The 23,404-nt window shown below is 41.3% G+C and overlaps 1 protein-coding gene across 5 annotated transcripts in view; it reads left to right on the forward strand.

Annotated features, from left to right (window-relative positions):
- The window catches only part of LOC121390751 (endothelin-converting enzyme homolog), a 117,898-nt gene that overhangs the window by 56,075 nt on the left and 38,419 nt on the right, over positions 1 to 23,404 (forward strand). For 4 of the 5 annotated variants that reach the window (XM_041522657.1, XM_041522654.1, XM_041522658.1 and 1 more), the window contains exons 3-4: positions 6,539 to 6,742; positions 9,527 to 9,813. In XM_041522657.1, coding sequence (XP_041378591.1) covers positions 6,539 to 6,742; positions 9,527 to 9,813 — 491 coding nt within the window. The remainder of the gene's footprint in view (positions 1 to 6,538; positions 6,743 to 9,526; positions 9,814 to 23,404) is intronic. The other variant, XM_041522655.1, reaches the window with a different exon arrangement.

The following is a 23,404-nucleotide window of genomic DNA, read 5'->3' on the forward strand; positions in this document are numbered from 1 at the left end:
ATGAAGTGGTGACAGCGGGTTTCCTCCCTCAATATCTGTGTGGTCCTTAACCATGTGTTGTTAAATAAACTATTTCCTCCCTTTCTTCCTTGTTACACCAATTATGGGGATCGATCCTTGACTGTGCATGCATTAGGCGAGCTCTTTACCAATGGGCTATGTCAATCCATCCTTGACTGTGCATGCATTAGGCGAGCTCTTTACCAATGGGCTATGTCAATCCATCCTTGACTGTGCATGCATTAGGCGAGCTCTTTACCAATGGGCTATGTCAGTCCATCCTTGACTGTGCATGCATTAGGCGAGCTCTTTACCAATGGGCTATGTCAGTCCATCCTTGACTGTGCATGCATTAGGCGAGCTCTTTACCAATGGGCTATGTCAATTATAGGGATCGATCCTTGACTGTGCATGCATTAGGCGAGCTCTTTACCAATGGGCTATGTCAATTATGGGGATCGATCCTTGACTGTGCATGCATTAGGTGAGCTCTTTACCAATGGGCTATGTCAATTATGGGGATCCATCCTTGACTGTGCATGCATTAGGCGAGCTCTTTACCAATGGGCTATGTCAATCCATCCTTGACTGTGCATGCATTAGGCAAGCTCTTTACCAATGGGCTATGTCAATCCATCCTTGACTGTGCATGCATTAGGCGAGCTCTTTACCAATGGACTATGTCAATTATGGGGATCGATCCTTGACTGTGCATCATACGGCGAGCTCTTTACCAATGGGCTATGTCAATTATGGGGATCGATCCTTGACTGTGCATCATACGGCGAGCTCTTTACCAATGGGCTATGTCAATTATGGGGATCGATCCTTGACTGTGCATCATACGGCGAGCTCTTTACCAATGGGCTATGTCAATTATGGGGATCGATCCTTGACTGTGCATCATACGGCGAGCTCTTTACCAATGGGCTATGTCAATTATGGGGATCGATCCTTGACTGTGCATCATACGGCGAGCTCTTTACCAATGGGCTATGTCAATTATGGGGATCGATCCTTGACTGTGCATCATACGGCGAGCTCTTTACCAATGGGCTATGTCAATTATGGGGATCGATCATTGACTGTGCATGCATTAGGCGAGCTCTTTACCAATGGGCTATGTCAATTATGGGGATCGATCCTTGACTGTGCATCATACGGCGAGCTCTTTACCAATGGGCTATGTCAATTATGGGGATCGATCCTTGACTGTGCATCATACGGCGAGCTCTTTACCAATGGGCTATGTCAATTATGGGGATCGATCCTTGACTGTGCATCATACGGCGAGCTCTTTACCAATGGGCTATGTCAATTATGGGGATCGATCCTTGACTGTGCATCATACGGCGAGCTCTTTACCAATGGGCTATGTCAATTATGGGGATCGATCCTTGACTGTGCATCATACGGCGAGCTCTTTACCAATGGGCTATGTCTATTATGGGGATCGATCATTGACTGTGCATCATACGGCGAGCTCTTTACCAATGGGCTATGTCAATTATGGGGATCGATCCTTGACTGTGCATCATACGGCGAGCTCTTTACCAATGGGCTATGTCAATTATGGGGATCGATCCTTGACTGTGCATCATACGGCGAGCTCTTTACCAATGGGCTATGTCAATTATGGGGATCGATCCTTGACTGTGCATCATACGGCGAGCTCTTTACCAATGGGCTATGTCAATTATGGGGATCGATCCTTGACTGTGCATCATACGGCGAGCTCTTTACCAATGGGCTATGTCAATTATGGGGATCGATCCTTGACTGTGCATCATACGGCGAGCTCTTTACCAATGGGCTATGTCAATTATGGGGATCGATCCTTGACTGTGCATCATACGGCGAGCTCTTTACCAATGGGCTATGTCAATTATGGGGATCGATCCTTGACTGTGCATCATACGGCGAGCTCTTTACCAATGGGCTATGTCAATTATGGGGATCGATCCTTGACTGTGCATCATACGGCGAGCTCTTTACCAATGGGCTATGTCAATTATGGGGATCGATCCTTGACTGTGCATCATACGGCGAGCTCTTTACCAATGGGCTATGTCAATTATGGGGATCGATCCTTGACTGTGCATCATACGGCGAGCTCTTTACCAATGGGCTATGTCAATTATGGGGATCGATCCTTGACTGTGCATCATACGGCGAGCTCTTTACCAATGGGCTATGTCAATTATGGGGATCGATCCTTGACTGTGCATCATACGGCGAGCTCTTTACCAATGGGCTATGTCAATTATGGGGATCGATCCTTGACTGTGCATCATACGGCGAGCTCTTTACCAATGGGCTATGTCAATTATGGGGATCGATCCTTGACTGTGCATCATACGGCGAGCTCTTTACCAATGGGCTATGTCAATTATGGGGATCGATCCTTGACTGTGCATCATACGGCGAGCTCTTTACCAATGGGCTATGTCAATTATGGGGATCGATCCTTGACTGTGCATCATACGGCGAGCTCTTTACCAATGGGCTATGTCAATTATGGGGATCGATCCTTGACTGTGCATCATACGGCGAGCTCTTTACCAATGGGCTATGTCAATTATGGGGATCGATCCTTGACTGTGCATCATACGGCGAGCTCTTTACCAATGGGCTATGTCAATTATGGGGATCGATCCTTGACTGTGCATCATACGGCGAGCTCTTTACCAATGGGCTATGTCAATTATGGGGATCGATCCTTGACTGTGCATCATACGGCGAGCTCTTTACCAATGGGCTATGTCAATTATGGGGATCGATCCTTGACTGTGCATCATACGGCGAGCTCTTTACCAATGGGCTATGTCAATTATGGGGATCGATCCTTGACTGTGCATCATACGGCGAGCTCTTTACCAATGGGCTATGTCAATTATGGGGATCGATCCTTGACTGTGCATCATACGGCGAGCTCTTTACCAATGGGCTATGTCAATTATGGGGATCGATCCTTGACTGTGCATCATACGGCGAGCTCTTTACCAATGGGCTATGTCAATTATGGGGATCGATCCTTGACTGTGCATGCATTAGGCGAGCTCTTTACCAATGGGCTATGTCAATTATGGGGATCGATCCTTGACTGTGCATCATACGGCGAGCTCTTTACCAATGGGCTATGTCAATTATGGGGATCGATCCTTGACTGTGCATCATACGGCGAGCTCTTTACCAATGGGCTATGTCAATTATGGGGATCGATCCTTGACTGTGCATCATACGGCGAGCTCTTTACCAATGGGCTATGTCAATTATGGGGATCGATCCTTGACTGTGCATCATACGGCGAGCTCTTTACCAATGGGCTATGTCAATTATGGGGATCGATCCTTGACTGTGCATCATACGGCGAGCTCTTTACCAATGGGCTATGTCAATTATGGGGATCGATCCTTGACTGTGCATCATACGGCGAGCTCTTTACCAATGGGCTATGTCAATTATGGGGATCGATCCTTGACTGTGCATCATACGGCGAGCTCTTTACCAATGGGCTATGTCAATTATGGGGATCGATCCTTGACTGTGCATCATACGGCGAGCTCTTTACCAATGGGCTATGTCAATTATGGGGATCGATCCTTGACTGTGCATCATACGGCGAGCTCTTTACCAATGGGCTATGTCAATTATGGGGATCGATCCTTGACTGTGCATCATACGGCGAGCTCTTTACCAATGGGCTATGTCAATTATGGGGATCGATCCTTGACTGTGCATCATACGGCGAGCTCTTTACCAATGGGCTATGTCAATTATGGGGATCGATCCTTGACTGTGCATCATACGGCGAGCTCTTTACCAATGGGCTATGTCAATTATGGGGATCGATCCTTGACTGTGCATCATACGGCGAGCTCTTTACCAATGGGCTATGTCAATTATGGGGATCGATCCTTGACTGTGCATCATACGGCGAGCTCTTTACCAATGGGCTATGTCAATTATGGGGATCGATCCTTGACTGTGCATCATACGGCGAGCTCTTTCAATCCATCCTTTGAATAGGAAGGAACTGTTTTATTTAACGACGCACTCAACACATTTTAGTTACGGTTATATGGCGTCGGACATATGGTTAAGGACCACACAGATATTTAGGGAGGAAACCCATTCTGTCACCACTTCATGAGCTATTCTTTTCGATTAGCAGCAAGGGATCTTTTATATCACCATCTCATAAACAGGATAGCACATACCACGGCCTTTGAATAAGACAGTACAGTGGTAATACCTCTACAATGTGCCAAATTCACCAACTGCAAAGTGTAAAAACAATTGGCAAACTTTATTTTAATTTTACAAAATAATTGCATGTATTGATATTATTGGGTGGGACGTATATTGGTGTGCCCAGTGGTAAAGCACTCACTTGATCGCGACCAACCGTAATATGCTACATCTCAGTACAGTTAAAGGGACATACCCTAGTCTTTAAACACTAAGGCATATTTTTCACTATTAGAGCCATTTATGATCACTGAAATCAAACATTGCTTATATTTTATTATTTAGATTATCCATTTCCATACAACAGAAGTGTTTCTGGTCATCCTGGTGTTTCTAATATCACAAAATGCATTTTTCATATTTTTTAAAATGCACGTGCGGCTGAGAAGTAATGATCATTGAATCGCATTTTATGATTTCATAGTGCTAAGATTGCTTCAAAAATCCCTAGCCACATTTCTTTAATTTTCTTAGGGGCATATATATATATATATATGTATGTATATATATATATATATATATATATATATATATATATATATATATATATATATATATATATATATATATATATATATATATATATATATATATATATCCCAGTGGTTAGCACTCTACTGATGTGTGAACAGTCTAGGATTGACATCTGTTATGGGGCCCTTTGAGTTTTAGCTATTTCGTGTTCCAGCTAGTGCTCCACAACTGCTATAAAAAAGAAATGGCATGTACCATATTTTTTTGCAGCACTCTCATTGGTCCAATCCAGCCAATCAGGGATCAAGAACCCCACTACACCTAACTGTAAATAAACTGCACGAATTTGTCTTTGCACCCGCACCATGTTTTTTTTGTTGTTTTTTAATTTATTACTGATGCATTCCATCCTAGCTAACTAAGGTAAGTCAGCTAGGGTTCCAAAAGCAAAGACATGCAGGAAAATCGATACCCAACTATCCAGATAGCCTGAAGACAAACCAAGTAAGCCTACTAAAATCCTATATTTAGGGGGCGGGAATCAAAATTCTTCAAACTAAGTACCTAGATCGGTGCTTATATGTATACAATTGCTACTTGCCACTGTTAGTTTCGTTTTATTGCATTGGTAATAAAGTTAAGTATGCCAAGCACTAGGCTTTTAAACCAATACCTACACTATAAGGGTTTAACCCTTCAAATTACATAGCTAGGCTAGTTTAACTGCCCCTCCGTCATTGTATTCAATGCTATAGAAGGACGGAGGGGGATGGGTGGTCATGAATGACTGTTGAACTCACTAGAATAGGGACTTAAGACAATAGGTACAACCGTAACACAAAACTAGGATTCACACACAGACTACACGCTCACTGCATCAGTACACAGGGTGCATTGACTAATGATAACAATGCACCCGCCCCCATTTAATGGTCCAGCACGTACTCTAATAAGGAACCGAACAAAAGAATACCGTTCTGAGTACACAATTGCAATGCACCCGGGGGAAGCTGAACAAAAGAATATCGGCCTCCCCCACCCAAACCCCCAATACTTGCTGCTGGTAATAATTTGGTACTTGGTGATACCTCGACCAGAAGCAGTCAGGCCCTTTATAAGGGCCCTATGGTCAACCTAGGGAGACACCACAGCATCGTAAAGGTCTAAAATTAACGAGCTACTCTCGATTCACTAATATCAAAACCTATATTAGCTCGGCCATTTACCTTTCGACCGACCGTTCAAAATTGCGCCAAATTCCCTCAATCAAAATTGCGCACCCTTTTCTCTTTGGCATTTAACTGCTCCATTCAAATTCCATAGCACCACCACCCACCCCCCCCCCCCCCCACCCGCCTGCTACCGATTTGATCAGGCTGCTGGTGCTCCCTTGCGCCTGCCAGTGCAAGCGGTCCCTCCTCTCCCCTCCCCCCACCTTTCCTGTCATAGACGGAGGAGCCGGCCAAGGCTGGCTCTTGTGCCCATGACAGGCGTGCACTACAACAGCTTGTTCTGAATGTGCACGTAAAACCCTATGACATGACATGACATACCATCCTGTCTGGAAAAGTGCATATAAAAGATCCACTTAGACTTACGTGTTAGAATTATTAAATGTTTGGCATCCAATAACCAACAATTAATAAATCAGTGTGCTCTAGTAGTGTCTTTAAACAAAACAAACTTTTAACTGAAGACTATCAGAATTATATCCATAACCAATGACTGACTAATCAGTGTGCTCTAATGATGTCACTTTTGACATTCTAAAACCTTTAAAAGTTGTTTTTGTATTTTGTATTTTTCTCCCCAGATTACTGCCTCACCCCGGAATGCATCACAATCTCCAGTGCCATCCTGAGCGCCATGGACTCGACCGCAGACCCGTGCCAGGACTTCTTCACATACGCATGCGGGGGGTGGATCAAGACCCACCCCATCCCCTCCGGACACTCGCGGTGGGGCACCTTCAGCGTCCTGTGGCAGCAGAACCAACTTGTTATGAAGAACTCCATTGGTTAGTTTATAATATAATGATGTTATGAAGAACACCATTGGTTAGTTTATAATGATGTTATGAAGAACACCATTGGTTAGTTTGTGTAATGATGTTACGAAGAACACCATTGGTTAGTTTAAATAATGATGTTTTGAAGAACACCATTGGTTAGGTTGTATAATGATGTTATGAAGAACACCATTGGTTAGTTTACTTAATGATGTTATCAAGAACACCATTGGTTAGTTTACGTAATGATGTTATCAAGAACACCATTGGTTAGTTTACGTAATGATGTTGGCAAGAACACCATTGGTTAGTTTACGTAATGATGTTGGCAAGAACACCACTGGTTAGTTTACATAATGATGTTGGCAAGAACACCATTGGTTAGTTTACGTAATGATGTTGGCAAGAACACCATTGGTTAGTTTACGTAATGATGTTGGCAAGAACACCATTGGTTAGTTTACGTAATGATGTTGGCAAGAACACCACTGGTTAGTTTATAATATGATGTTATGAAGAAATAAAAATATATTACTGTCGTAATATGTATGTATTATGGAGAAGGCCTAGTAAGTTGTATAATTTGTGCCTAATCCATTTGTTCTTTAAAAAGCAATAAAATATGTTTCAATCAATGTTATGAAGAACACCATTGGTTAGTTTATAATGATGTTATAATAATGTTATGAAGAACACTATTGGTTAGTTTATATAATAATGTTATGAAGAACACCATTGGTTAGTTTATATAATGATGTTATAAAGAACACCATTGGTTAGTTTATATAGTGATGTTATGAAGAACACCATTGGTTAGTTTATATAGTGATGTTATGAAGAACACCATTGGTTAGTTTATATAGTGATGTTATGAAGAACACCATTGGTTAGTTTATATAGTGATGTTATGAAGAACACCATTGGTTAGTTTATATAGTGATGTTATGAAGAACACCATTGGTTAGTTTATATAGTGATGTTATGAAGAACACCATTGGTTAGTTTATATAACGATGTTATGAAGAACACCATTGGTTAGTTTATATAGTGATGTTATGAAGAACACCATTGGTTAGTTTATATAGTGATGTTATGAAGAACACCATTGGTTAGTTTATATAGTGATGTTATGAAGAACACCATTGGTTAGTTTATATAGTGATGTTATGAAGAACACCATTGGTTAGTTTATATAGTGATGTTATGAAGAACACCATTGGTTAGTTTATATAACGATGTTATGAAGAACACCATTGGTTAGTTTATATAACGATGTTATGAAGAACACCATTGGTTAGTTTATATAGTGATGTTATGAAGAACACCATTGGTTAGTTTATATAGTGATGTTATGAAGAACACCATTGGTTAGTTTATATAGTGATGTTATGAAGAACACCATTGGTTAGTTTATATAGTGATGTTATGAAGAACACCATTGGTTAGTTTATATAGTGATGTTATGAAGAACACCATTGGTTAGTTTATATAGTGATGTTATGAAGAACACCATTGGTTAGTTTATATAACGATGTTATGAAGAACACCATTGGTTAGTTTATATAGTGATGTTATGAAGAACACCATTGGTTAGTTTATATAGTGATGTTATGAAGAACACCATTGGTTAGTTTATATAGTGATGTTATGAAGAACACCATTGGTTAGTTTATATAGTGATGTTATGAAGAACACCATTGGTTAGTTTATATAGTGATGTTATGAAGAACACTATTGGTTAGTTTATATAGTGATGTTATGAAGAACACCATTGGTTAGTTTATATAACGATGTTATGAAGAACACTATTGGTTAGTTTATATAGTGATGTTATGAAGAACACCATTGGTTAGTTTATATAGTGATGTTATGAAGAACACCATTGGTTAGTTTATATAACGATGTTATGAAGAACACCATTGGTTAGTTTATATAACGATGTTATGAAGAACACCATTGGTTAGTTTATATAACGATGTTATGAAGAACACCATTGGTTAGTTTATATAACGATGTTATGAAGAACACTATTGGTTAGTTTATATAGCGATGTTATGAAGAACACCATTGGTTAGTTTATATAGTGATGTTATGAAGAACACTATTGGTTAGTATATAACGATGTTATGAAGAACACTATTGGTTAGTTTATATAGTGATGTTATGAAGAACACCATTGGTTAGTTTATATAGTGATGTTACGAAGAACACCATTGGTTAGTTTATATAGTGATGTTACGAAGAACACCATTGGTTAGTTTATATAGTGATGTTACGAAGAACACCATTGGTTAGTTTATATAACGATGTTACGAAGAACACCATTGGTTAATTTATATAACGATGTTACGAAGAACACCATTGGTTATAAAGTTCAAACACGCACAAACAGACTATATACCCAAAACAAGAAGGGGGAAGGTGGGGGAGTGAGGTTTGTGGTGGGACATAGACAATTTTGAATAATACTTAGAGAAAACTTATAAGTCTCCAACCGGTCCAACTGGAACGGACTATAGGCTTCGTTTCCGTCCATCTGTCTGTCTGTCCATTTGTCTCACATGTACTTTTCAACATATGGAGCTGAACATTTTGTGTATAGCCGTATCATGTACCTTTACATATCAGGTTTCACTTTGATGGCCCTTGAACTTAAACAAGAAACGAAAATTTGTTGGACCATGTCATATCATCTCACACTCATGTGTAATAACTTTGATATATAACCACATGCGTATTCTATGTACATGTTTACTCTAAATGTATTCCATATCCTCTGTCTTATATTCACAGAAGGACCTGAATCGTCTTTCCGCTGCGAGGCCGAACGTAAGAGCAAGCGTTACTACGACTCCTGCATCGACAAGAATAAAACTATTGAGAAGGTGGGCAGTAAGCCCCTCCTCCAAATCCTGACGGACATCGGGGGATGGAGCCTGTCGAACACGTCGGGGGTGTGGAATATCACGGACTGGGACTTCGAGGAAACTCTACAGCAGATTCACCTGCTGGATATAAATCCACTGTTTAATGCGTGGGTCAGCGGAGACGATCGCAATTCTTCTAGGAATATTCTACAGGTAACACAGTAATCGTATTGTTTTCGTGCTTAGGCCATCGGTCTACAGGCTGGTAGGTACTGGGTTTGGATCCCAGTCAAGGCATGGGATTTTTAATCCAGATACCAACTCCAAACCCTGAGTGAGTGCTCCGCAAGGCTCAATGGGTAGGTGTAAACCACTTGCACCGACCAGTGATCCATAACTGGTTCAACAAAGGCCATGGTCTGTGCTATCCTGCCTGTGGGAAGCGCAAATAAAAGATCTCTTGCTGCTAATCGGAAAGAGTAGCCCATGTAGTGGCAACAGCGGGTTTCCTCTCAAAATCTGTGTGGTCCTTAATCATATGTCTGACGCCATATAACCATAAATAAAATGTGTTGAGTGCGTCGTTAAATAAAACATTTCCTTCCTTTCTTTCATATTGTTTTCACCTGTACGGAAGGAAAGAAGGAAGGAAATGTTTTATTTAACGACACACTCAATACATTTTATTTACGGTTATATGGCGTCAGACATATGGTTAAGGACCACACAGATATTGAGAGAGGAAACTCACTGTCGCCACTTCATGAGCTACTCTTTTTGATTAGCAGCAAGGGATCTTTTATATGCACCATCCCACAGACAGGGTAGTACATACCATGGCCTTTAATATACCAGTCGTGGAGCACTGGTTGGAGCAAGAAATAACACAATGACCCACTGACGGGGATCGATCCCAAACCAACCACGCATCGAGCAAGCGCTTTACCACTGGGCTACATCCCGCCCCTCACATCCAGAAGCCATGAGTAACTTTGTCTGGAATAGAAGCCTGCAGTATGAAGTTATCAAATATAAATTCACATACAGAAGCCATGAGTAATTTTGTCTGGAATAGAAGCCTGCAGTATGAAGTTATCAAATATAAATTCACGTCCAGAAGCCATGAGTAATTTTGTCTGGAATAGAAGCCTGCAGTATGAAGTTATCAAATATAAATTCACATACAGAAGCCATGAGTAATTTTGTCTGGAATAGAAGCCTGCAGTATGAAGTTATCAAATATAAATTCACATCCAGAAGCCATGAGTAAGTTTGTCTGGAATAGAAGCCATGAGTAATTTTGTCTGGAATAGAAGCCTGCAGTATGAAGTTATCAAATATAAATTCACATCCAGAAGCCATGAGTAATTTTGTCTGGAATAGAAGCCATGAGTAATTTTGTCTGGAATAGAAGCCTGCAGTATGAAGTTATCAAATATAAATTTACATACAGAAGCCATGAGTAATTTTATCTAACATTCCCTCCTTTCATTCAGTCAATTATTATTAATATTAAGATAGAATCATGTGATACAAAGTATTTCAGTTAATTTTACTTATATATACCTTTCTTTCAATCTAATTATTCCCAGCGGAATCATGTCCTGATACAAAGTATTTAAGTTAATTTTACTTATATTCCTTTCTTTCAATCTAATTATTCCCAACAGAATCATGTCCTGATACAAAGTATTTAAGTTAATTTTACCAACATTCCTTTGTTTCAATCTAATTATTCCCAACGGAATCATGTCCTGATGCAAAGTATTTAAGTTAATTTTACTAACATTCCTTTCTTTCAATCTAATTATTCACAACGGAATCATGTCCTGATACAAAGTATTTAAGTTTTATCTAACATGCCTTCCTTTCTTTCAATCTAATTATTTCCAATGGAATTATGTCCTGATACAAAGTATTTAAGTTAATTTTACCTCTTGATGACTACCGACAGCTTTCATCATTATATCTTACCGAGCCTTTCTGCTGGGTTGGATTACTATAGCAACAGGAGATTTCCTTTAATTCATGGTTTTGTTGCCTGATGTAAAGGATGATCATGTGTAATTACTGCGATGTTATTGTTACATTCATCTTTCCTTTAAGTCTCAGAGGACAGTGTTTTGCAATTTAGAACCAGCCTCGGTGGTGTCGTGGTAAAGCCATCGGATATAAGGCTGGTAGGTTCAGGGTTCGCAGCCCAGTACTGGCTCCCACGCAAAGCGAGTTCTTAAGGGCTCAATGGGTAGGTGTTAGGCCATTACACTCTCTTCTTTCTCACTAACCACTAACCAACTAACAACTAACCCACTGTCGTGGACAGACAGCCCATATAGCTGATGTGTGTGCCCAGGAGAGCCTGCTTGAACCTTAATTGAACATAAGCATGAAAATATGTTGAAATGAAATTAATGCAATTTAGAAAAGTGGTTTGTAGTCCAGTGGTATGGCACTCACCTTAGGTGCAGTGGGTTGCAGGAACGGTTGCCCTTAATGGACTACGGTTTTTTCCCCATTCCAGCAAATCTCCATGAGTAATATGTGTGTATGTGGGGGGGGGGGGGGGAGAGTACATTGCTTTGGGTGCAATGGGTTACAGGTTTAATTGCCGTCAATGGACCAAGTGGTTTTTTCCCCCATCTTTACAAGTGCTCCGTGACTAGTACATGAAAGGCTGTGGTCTGTACTGTCCTGTCCCGGCTGTGACTGCTATAAGGGTGTGGTGTAGCTCAGAGATGGAGCACTTGCCTGTTGTATAATGGGTGGCAGGTTCAGTTGTCCTTAATTATTTTCATTTCATTTCAATGATTTCTACTCTGATATCCTCCTTCTTCTGCGTTCAAGCTATAGTTGATCATGCTTTACATTTGGAGTCTGGTTGTGGTGATAAAAAATGCTGTCTCTGTCAAGTCTCCTTTGGAACCCCAAAGCTTGACAGCCAATGTTGCTCCGTTCGGCCAGTGATTTATCCTGGCTTTGTTGTAGAGGGGGCAGAAATGCAGGATGTGCTCTGGGGACTGTGGTCCTGTTTGACATGGATATTCATCAGTGCCACTTTCAGGTCATACATATGTGATCTGAGATGGCAGTGACCAGTTGTTAGCCTGAAAATGGTTGGCTGATATCCAATTAACGTTCAAACACACTGACCTGGGTACACACACCTCATCTATCTGGGCTCTCTGTCCAGGACAGTGTGTTAGTTTTTAGTGGTTACAGTGGTTAGTGAGAGATAGAAAAGGGTGTAGTGGTCTTACACCTACCCACAAAGTTGTTAAAACTTGCTCTGGGTGGGAGTTGGTACCGGGCTGCGAACCCAGTACCTACATGTACCAGCCTTATGTCCCATGGCTTAACCATGATACCACCAAGGCCAGTTTGTCCTTAATGGACTAAAGTTTTTTGGGTATTTTCACCATCCCAATCGGTGCCCCATGACTAGTATGTTCATAAAATGCTATGGTATGTGCTGTCCTGTTCTAGTGAGCATCCCATGACTGGTATGGGGGCAGGATGTAGCTCAATGGTAGAGCACCTGCCAGAGGTGTGAGGGGTCACAAGTTCAATTGCCCTCGGTGGACCAAGTTTTCCCCCTCCCATCCCGGGACATAGCCCAGTGGTAAAGCGCTTGCTCGATGCGCGGCCGATCTGGGATCGATCCCCGTCGGTAGGCCCACTGGGCTATTTCCCGTTCCAGCCAGTGCACCACGACTGGTATATCAAAAGCAGTGGTATGTACTACCCTGTCTGTGGGATGGTGCATATAAAAGAACCCTTGCTGCTAATCGAAAAGAGTAGCCTATGACGTGTCGACATCGGGTTCCTTCTCTCAATATCTGTGTGGTCCTAAACCATATGTCTGATGCCGTATAACCGTAAATAAAATGTGTTGAGTGCGTCGTTAAATAAAACATTTCTTTCTTTTCTTTCCCCCATCCCAACCAATGCCCCATGACTGGGACATAAAAAGGCCATGGTATGTACTGTCCCTCCAAGTCTCCCTTAATTGGTATGGGGAGGGGGATGCATGTAGCTCAATGGTAGAACTCCTGTCTGAGGTGTTATGGGTTACAGGTTCAATTCCCCTCAGTGGACCAAGTTTTTTTTCCCGTTTTCTTATTTTTGCAAGTGCTACATGACAGGTACATAAATGACCATTGTGTGTACTGTCCTGTCCCAGCTGTGACTGAGACATAGTTCAGTCATAGAGCATTAAGCAGAGGTGTGATAGGTGATGATCATAAAGCTTGATGCATGTACAGACATTTCCTTTCAGTTTCCACACTAATTCTGATGCATAGCTTCTGTACTCTGACTTCAGTACCGGCCTCGGTGGCGTCGTGGCAGGCCATCGGTCTAAAGGCTGGTAGGTACTGGGTTCAGATCCCAGTCGAGGCATGGGATTTTTAATCCAGATACCGACTCCAAACCCTGAGTGAGTGCTCCGCAAGGCTCAATGGGTAGGTGTAAACCACTTGCACCAACCAGTGATCCATAACTGGTTCAACAAAGGCCATGGTTTGTGCTATCCTGCCTGTGGGAAGCGCAAATAAAAGATCCCTTGCTGCCTGTCATAAAAAGAGTAGCCTATGTGGCGACAGCGGGTTTCCTCTAAAAACAGTGTCAGAATGACCATATGTTTGACATCCAATAGCCGATGATAAGATAAAAAATCAATGTGCTCTAGCGGCGTCGTTAAATAAAACAAACTTTACTTTACTTTCTGACTTCAGTGGACTTGGTTTGAGTTTGGAGTTTTTCTTCTCCTAGGAGAGTTTTCTTACTAGGATTCTGAGCCTCTCCAGCCCAGTTTTGATTTTGGAGTTTGCTTCTCCAAGACAGTTGTCATTCTTGACTCACGTCCTCTGTCTGTCCGGTCCATATTAGTCTAGTCTCTACCCTTTGACCACTCCAGCTTGGGTGACCCTACCAGGAGCTAATGCTCCAGCTGGCATAGCTCACCGAGTCATTGAGACATGCAAGCTACCTCACCACATCAAGGAATGGACCATGATATAGGGTGGCTCCATCAATTGCCTTTAATTGTTAAGCTAAAAACAAACTTGAACTTCAGTTACAACCAGTGGTATAACCCCTACACCACCAATGCCAATCATTCCTTTCATTTAATCTGTTATTGAAGTCAACCCTATGTAGAAATCAGACTTACTGGTAAGCAGTATTTAATCTGTTATTGAAGTCAACCCTATGTAGAAATCAGACTTACTGGTAAGCAGTATTTAATCTGTTATTGAAGGCAACACTATGTAGAAATCAGACTTACTGGTAAGCAGTATTTAATCTGTTCTTGAAGTCAACCCTATGTAGAAATCAGACTTACTGGTAAGCTGTATTTAATCTGTTCTTGAAGTCAACACTATGTAGAAATCAGACTTACTAGTAAGCTGTATTTAATCTGTTCTTGAAGTCAACACTATGTAGAAACCAGACTTACTAGTAAGCTGTATTTAATCTGTTCTTGAAGTCAACCCTATGTAGAAATCAGACTTGCTAGTAAGCTGTATTTAATCTGTTCTTGAAGTCAACCCTATGTAGAAATCAGACTTGCTAGTAAGCTGTATTTAATCTGTTCTTGAAGTCAACACTATGTAGAAATCAGACTTGCTAGTAAGCTGTATTTAATCTGTTCTTGAAGTCAACACTATGTAGAAATCAGACTTGCTAGTAAGCTGTATTTAATCTGTTCTTGAAGTCAACCCTATGTAGAAATCAGACTTGCTAGTAAGCTGTATTTAATCTGTTCTTGAAGTCAACACTATGTAGAAATCAGACTTGCTAGTAAGCTGTATTTAATCTGTTCTTGAAGTCAACACTATGTAGAAATCAGACTTGCTAGTAAGCTGTATTTAATCTGTTCTTGAAGTCAACACTATGTAGAAATCAGACTTGCTAGTAAGCTGTATTTAATCTGTTCTTGAAGTCAACCCTATGTAGAAATCAGACTTACTAGTAAGCTGTATTTAATCTGTTCTTGAAGTCAACCCTATGTAGAAATCAGACTTACTAGTAAGCTGTATTTAATCTGTTCTTGAAGTCAACCCTATGTAGAAATCAGACTTACTAGTAAGCTGTATTTAATCTGTTCTTGAAGTCAACCCTATGTAGAAATCAGACTTGCTAGTAAGCTGTATTTAATCTGTTCTTGAAGTCAACACTATGTAGAAATCAGACTTGCTAGTAAGCTGTATTTAATCTGTTCTTGAAGTCAACACTATGTAGAAATCAGACTTACTAGTAAGCTGTATTTAATCTGTTCTTGAAGTCAACCCTATGTAGAAATCAGACTTACTAGTAAGCTGTATTTAATCTTTTCTTGAAGACAACCCTATGTAGAAATCAGACTTACTAGTAAGCTGTATTTAATCTGTTCTTGAAGTCAACCCTATGTAGAAATCAGACTTACTAGTAAGCTGTATTTAATCTGTTCTTGAAGTCAACCCTATGTAGAAATCAGACTTACTAGTAAGCTTATTTAATCTGTTCTTGAAGTCAACACTATGTAGAAATCAGACTTACTAGTAAGCTGTATTTAATCTGTTCTTGAAGTCAACACTATGTAGAAATCAGACTTACTAGTAAGCTTATTTAATCTGTTCTTGAAGTCAACCCTATGTAGAAATCAGACTTACTAGTAAGCTATATTTATATCCACAAGATTACAGACATTCATCCATCTCTGGTCAACCTTCTTTTTTTTCCTTCCCTTTCCCTTTCCTTGGGCGTAATTATTACTGTAGTGTACTGAATCGGTTTATCACAGCGGGTTTGTGGCTCGTAAATCAATACAATTTGCCAATTATTTCACCATTAAATGCAGCCCCGAAATGCTTGTCATCTAGGCAACAAGACCGTACAATAATACCGTTCTTAATGCCAAGACGGCCGTAAGAACAGAAGGTCAACACTTGAAAGACTGCTAGTGATAATGGGCAAATAGACGTAATGGTGCTTATAATGCTTAATAGGGAAGTTATAGTACAGTGCCAATAAAACGAGCAACAAGCAAGTGGAATTATTGAGCCAATTGTTTTCTGTGTTGTTTATGTGCAGACCAATGGGGCATGGAGGGGATTGCCCACCCACCTTGAAAATTGAGTGCCTATCCTTCCCCCCACCCCCCACCCCCCCCCCCCCACCTCAATCTACTGGGCCCCGTTTTTACAAAGCAGACTTAGTGCTAAGATCACCTTAAATGCATACATGTAGCTACCATATTAGGTCTAGGTGGAAGATGGCTTTCCATTAACCTCTGTATTAGGTCTAGGTGGAAGATGGTTTCTGTTAACCTCCGTATTAGGTCTAGGTGGAAGTAGGTTTCTGTTAACCTCTGTATTAGGTCTAAGTGGAAGATGGTTTCTGTTAACCTCTGTATTAGGTCTAGGTGGAAGATGGTTTCTATTAACCTGTGTATTAAGTCTAAGTGGAAGATGGTTTTTGTTAACCTCTGTATTAGGTCTAGGTGGAAATGGGTTTCCATTAACCTCAGTATTAGGTCTAGGTGGAAATGGGTTTCCATTAACCTCTGTATTACGTCTAGATGGAAATGGGTTTCCATTAACCTCTGTATTAGGTCTAGGTGGAAATGGGTTTCCATTAACCTCTGTATTAGGTCTAGGTGGAAATGGGTTTCCATTAACCTCTGTATTAGGTCTAGGTGGAAGTGGGTTTCTGTTAACCTCAGTAATAGGTCTAGGTGGAAGTGGGTTTCTGTTAACCTCTGTATTAGGTCTACGTGGAAGATGGTTTCTATTAACCTGTGTATTAGGTCTAGGTGGAAGATGGTTTCTATTAACCTGTGTATTAGGTCTAGGTGGAAGTGGGCTTCTGTTAACCTCTGTATTAGGTCTAGGTGCAAGATGGTTTCTATTAACCTGTGTATTAGGTCTAGGTGGAAGTGGGTTTCTGTTAACCTCTGTATTAGGTCTAGGTGGAAGATGGTTTCTATTAACCTGTGTATTAGGTCTAGGTCTAGGTGGAAGTAGGTTTCTATTAACCTCTGTATTAGGTCTAGGTGGAAGTGGGTTTCTGTTAACCTCTGTATTAGGTCTAGGTGGAAGATGGGTTTCTGTTAACCTCTGTATTAGGTCTAGGTGGAAGTGGGTTTCTGTTAACCTCTGTATTAGGTCTAGTTGGAAGTGGGGTCTAGGTGGAAGTAGGTTTCTGTTAACCTCTGTATTAGGTCTAGGTGGAAGTGGGTTTCTTTTAACCTGTGTATTAGGTCTAGGTGGAAGATGGTTTCTATTAACCTGTGTATTAGGTCTAGGTGGAAGATGGTTTCTGTTAACCTCTGTATTAGGTCTAGGTGGAAGTGGGTTTCTGTTAACCTCTGTAATAGGTCTAGGTGGAAGATGGTTTCTATTAACCTGTGTATTAGGTCTAGGTGGAAGTAGGTTTCTGTTAACCTTTGTATTAGGTCTAGGTTGAAGTAGGTTTCTGTTAACCTCAGTATTAGGTCTAGGTGGAAGATGGTTTCTATTAACCTGTGTATTAGGTCTAGGTGGAAGTAGGTTTCTGTTAACCTTTGTATTAGGTTAGGTTTCTGTTAACCTCAGTATTAGGTCTAGGTGGAAGATGGTTTCTATTAACCTGTGTATTAGGTCTAGGTGGAAGACGGTTTCTGTTAACCTGTGTATTAGGTCTAGGTGGAAGATGGTTTCTATTAACCTGTGTATTAGGTCTAGGTGGAAGATGGTTTCTATTAACCTGTGTATTAGGTCTAGGTGGAAGATGGTTTCTATTAACCTGTGTAGGTCTAGGTAGGTCTACCTGGTAGGTCTAGGTGGAAGTAGGTTTCTGTTAACCTTTGTATTAGGTCTAGGTTGAAGTAGGTTTCTGTTAACCTCAGTATTAGGTCTAGGTGGAAGACGGTTTCTGTTAACCTGTGTATTAGGTCTAGGTGCAAGATGGTTTCTATTAACCTGTGTATTAGGTCTAGGTGGAAGATGGTTTCTGTTAACCTGTGTATTAGGTCTAGGTGGAAGATGGTTTCTATTAACCTGTGTATTAGGTCTAGGTGGAAGATGGTTTCTGTTAACCTCTGTATTAGGTCTAGGTGGAAGATGGTTTCTATTAACCTGTGTATTACGTCTAGGTAGAAGATGGTTTCTATTAACCTGTGTATTAGGTCTAGGTGGAAGATGGTTTCTGTCAACCTGTGTATTAGGTCTAGGTGCAAGATGGTTTTTGTTAACCTCTGTATTAGGTCTAGGTGCAAGATGGTTTCTATTAACCTCTGTATTAGGTCTAGGCGGAAGATGGTTTCTGTTAACCTCTGTATTAGGTCTAGGTGGAAGATGGTTTCTGTTAACCTGTGTATTAGGTCTAGGTGCAAGATGGTTTTTGTTAACCTCTGTATTAGGTCTAGGTGGAAGATGGTTTCTGTTAACCTCTGTATTAGGTCTAGGTGGAAGATGGTTTCTGTTAACCTCTGTATTAGGTCTAGGTGGAAGATGGTTTCTGTTAACCTGTGTATTAGGTCTAGGTGGAAGATGGTTTCTGTTAACCTGTGTATTAGGTCTAGGTGGAAGACGGTTTCTGTTAACCTGTGTATTAGGTCTAGGTGCAAGATGGTTTCTGTTAACCTCTGTATTAGGTCCAGGTAGGTGGAATATGGTCTAGGTGGAAGTAATTTTCTGTTAACCTGTGTATTAGGTCTAGGTGCAAGATGGTTTTTGTTAACCTCTGTATTAGGTCTAGGTGGAAGATGGTTTCTATTAACCTCTGTATTAGGTCTAGGCCGAAGATGGTTTCTGTTAACCTCTGTATTAGGTCTAGGTGGAAGTGGGTTTCCATTAACCTCTGTATTAGGTCTAGGTGGAAGTAGGTTTCTGTTAACCTCTGTATTAGGTCTAGGTGGAAGTGGGTTTCCATTAACCTCTGTATTAGGTCTAGGTGGAACTAGGTTTCTGTTAACCTCTGTATTAGGTCTAGGTGGAAGTAGGTTTCTGTTAACCTCTGTATTAGGTCTAGGTGGAAGTAGGTTTCTGTTAACCTCTGTATTAGGTCTAGGTGGAAGTAGGTTTCTGTTAACCTCTGTATTAGGACTAGGTGGAAGTGGGTTTCTTTTAACCTCTGTATTAGGACTAGGTGGAAGATGGTTTCTGTTAACCTGTGTTACAGTGCAAGCTCCTTTTTCTTCTCTGTCACCAGCTACAGGAGTGGTCGTGTCCGACATCCTTGCAGATCACCTTGAGTCATTACATGCTTGTCTGGGGCATGGCCCAAGCCGACAATATAGTTCATTATCATTATTTTCATCACCATTTTTGTAGCGCGGTTTCTGATACTTCATCACCAATTATTTGCTTCACTGATTCTGTTATTGAGGAATACTGAGTCAGCAATTTTATTGCAGGAAAAAGTATCTAAATCGATTGCAGGGTTATTTACAAGTAGACGACTTGAAAACAAATTCTGTGTACCATAATTTCTTGCATATTGCTCCCGGGTTAAAACACATAAAAATAACCCCTGGTGCAGTCTATGTGACATATGTCACATATGTCACATATGTCACATATATAACACAATTCACATTCAAAGATTAAACAAACATTGCATTTTATTTTTCTCTAACTGAATGCCTCAGCCAAAAGACATTCATGTACGATACACATATATATAACACAAGTACGATACACATATATTGATTATGTGTCATTGTGCAATAACAAACATTCTTTTCTATTTTCATGTAACTGAATGCCTCAGCCAAAAGACATTCAAATACGATAAACATATATATAACACAAGTACGATACACATAGATTGATTATGTGTCATTGTGCTATAACAAATATTCCTTAATTCTTTTCTTTTCTGTCTAATTGACCACCATAGCCACAATGCACGTATATCACACACACACACTCGATGCTCAGTCTAGCATGGGAGAATAAATAAGGACAGGCCACATGCTGGTACGGCTTATAAAACGCGACGGAGATGTTCTTTGATGTTAATCAATAATGAGTCCTGCGGTGAGAGTGTTCCGAGAAAAAAGCTTTTCACGTCATCGGCTTCAGCGCGGTCGCCGATGAGACGCGGGTCGATATCCACTGACAGCTGTCGATAATCGTCGTCTGTAACTCAGCTGACAGATCAGCTGCAAAACGCATTAGCTCATTACATGGCATTGTAGTCGAGTGTTGAGATTGAGGCGTGTTGACACACGAGAGTTGGTGAGAGTCTTGGAGAGTGTGGTCAAGTATTCCACCAGTCTTAACTGTATTTTTAAAAATATATTTCAACTAAAACATTATGTAAAAATGTCATGTAGATGCATTTAGCTTATTGTAGGACCTGTCTTTTTCAAGTATTAGGGGTGGGATGTAGCCCAGTGGTAACGTGCTCGTCTAATGCGTGGTTGGTCTAGGATCGATCCCCATTGGTAGACCAGTTGGGCTATTTGTCATTCCAACCAGTGTACCATGACTGGTATATTAAAATCCAGTTAGTGCACCATGACTGGTACACTGTATATTAAAGGCTGTGGTATGTGTTATCCTGTCTGTGGGATGATACATATAAAAGATCCTTTGCTACTAATGGAAAAATGTAGTGGGTACCCAGTGGTAAAGCACACGGCTATTTCTCGTTCCAGCCAGTGCACCACGACTGGTATATCAAGGGCCGTGGTATGTACAGTTCTGTCTGTGGGATGGATGATGCATATAAAAGATCCCTTGCTACTAATGGAAAAATATAGCAGGTTCCTCTGCATGACTGTGTCTTAATGACCATATGTTTAACATTCAATAGCCGATGATTAATAAATTAATGTGCTCTAGTGGTGTCGTTAAACATATCGTTAAGTTTAATTTTAACTGTAGACATATGACAGCCATTGAATCTTGTGAGGCATGCACACATTCTAGCAATCTAAATAATCATTACATATTTCAACTAAAACTATATACATGTGTATGTTAATTAAAAACCTAAAGTGTGTATTGTTTAGCAACAGCACTAGAGCACATTGATTTATTAATCATCGGCAATTGGATGTCAAACAATCTGACATATAGTTTTGGAGAGGAAACCTGCTACATTTTTCCATTACCAGCAAGGAATTTTTTTATATGCCCGTTCCCATAGACAGGATAGCACATACCATGGCCTTTGATATACCAGTCCTGGTGCACTGGCTGGAACGAGATTATATCCCAATGGACCCAGTTAAGGGGATCGATCCTAGACTGATCATGTATCGAGTGAGTGCTTTACCACTGGGCTGGGTGCCTGCCCCGACTCACCTCACCCATCCCGACTCACCTCACCCATCCCTCCCACCCCCGACTCGCCTCACCCATCCCTCCACTCCCGACTCACCTCACCCATCCCTCCCATCCCGACTCACCTCACCCATCCCTCCCATCCCACCCATCCCTCCCACCCCCGACTCGCCTCACCCATCCCTCCACTCCTGACTCACATCACCCATCCCTCCCACCCCCAACTCGCCTCACCCATCCCTCCACTCCCGACTCACCTCACTGATCCCTCCCATCCCGACTCACCTCACCTATCCCTCCCATCCCGACTCACCTAACCCATCCCTCCCATCCCGACTCACCTCACCCATCCCTCCCACCCCCGACTCACCTCACCCATCCCTCCACTCCCGACTCACCTCACCCATCCCTCCCACCCCCCGACTCACCTCACCCATCCCTCCTATCCGGACTCACCTCACCCATCCCTCCCACCCCCGACTCACCTCACCCATCCCTCCACTCCCGACTCACCTCACCCATCCCTCCCACCCCCCGACTCACCTCACCCATCCCTCCTATCCGGACTCACCTCACCCATCCCTCCCACCCCCGACTCACCTCACCCATCCCTCCACTCCCGACTCACCTCACCCATCCCTCCCCCCCCCCCACTCACCTCACCCATCCCTCCCATCCCGACTCACCTCACCCATCCCTCCCATCCCGACTCACCTCACCCATCCCCCCAAACCCGATTCACCTCACCCATCCCTCCCACCCCCGCTACACATTAGATGCAATAAGCTTATTGTGTAGTGTTTTCAAGAAGAATTAAGTGTGAAATTGGCTGGCATGTTGATATAATACAATCAATCAATCTAAATATCTTTCAAACAAAATTATTATGCCAGGATTTGTGCCAGAAAATAACTAGAGGGTATGTAATGAAAGCAAAAATGAATGAATGAAATGTTAAACGACACCCCAGCACGAAAATAAATGGGCTATTGGATGTCAAACTGTGGTAAATGCAAAACTAAATGTAATGACAGTAGAACAGATTATACAGTGACCCTACTACATGTAGATGATTATGGGTTTGAAATCGTCTGAAATCTGAAAATGGGCATTGCATTTCGTGTACTTTAGACACATTTTAAACAGCAGGCTATAATCTTTGTAAACATTATAAAATCCAGTGTATCCATTAATTTCCAAGATTACTTTCATCCTTTGTTTTCTTTGACAGAAGCTCTGTATGCATAAGATGCATAAACTGAAGTTTTATTCAAGAAAGGAAAGGAAATGTTTTATTTAATGACGCACTCAACACATTTTATTTATGGTTATATGGCGTCAGACATTTGGTTAAGGACCACACAGATATTGAGAGAGGAAACCCACTGTCGCCACTTCATGGCCTACTCTTTTTTGTTATTAGCAGCAAGGGATCTTTTATATGCACCATCCCACTGACAGGATAGTACATACCATGGCCTTTGTTAACCAGTTGTGGAGCACTGGCTGGAACAAGAAATAGCCCAATGGGTCCACTGACGGGGATCGAT

This window comes from Gigantopelta aegis, chromosome 15 (assembly GCF_016097555.1).
Source record: "Gigantopelta aegis isolate Gae_Host chromosome 15, Gae_host_genome, whole genome shotgun sequence".
NCBI lineage: Eukaryota > Metazoa > Mollusca > Gastropoda > Neomphalida > Peltospiridae > Gigantopelta > Gigantopelta aegis.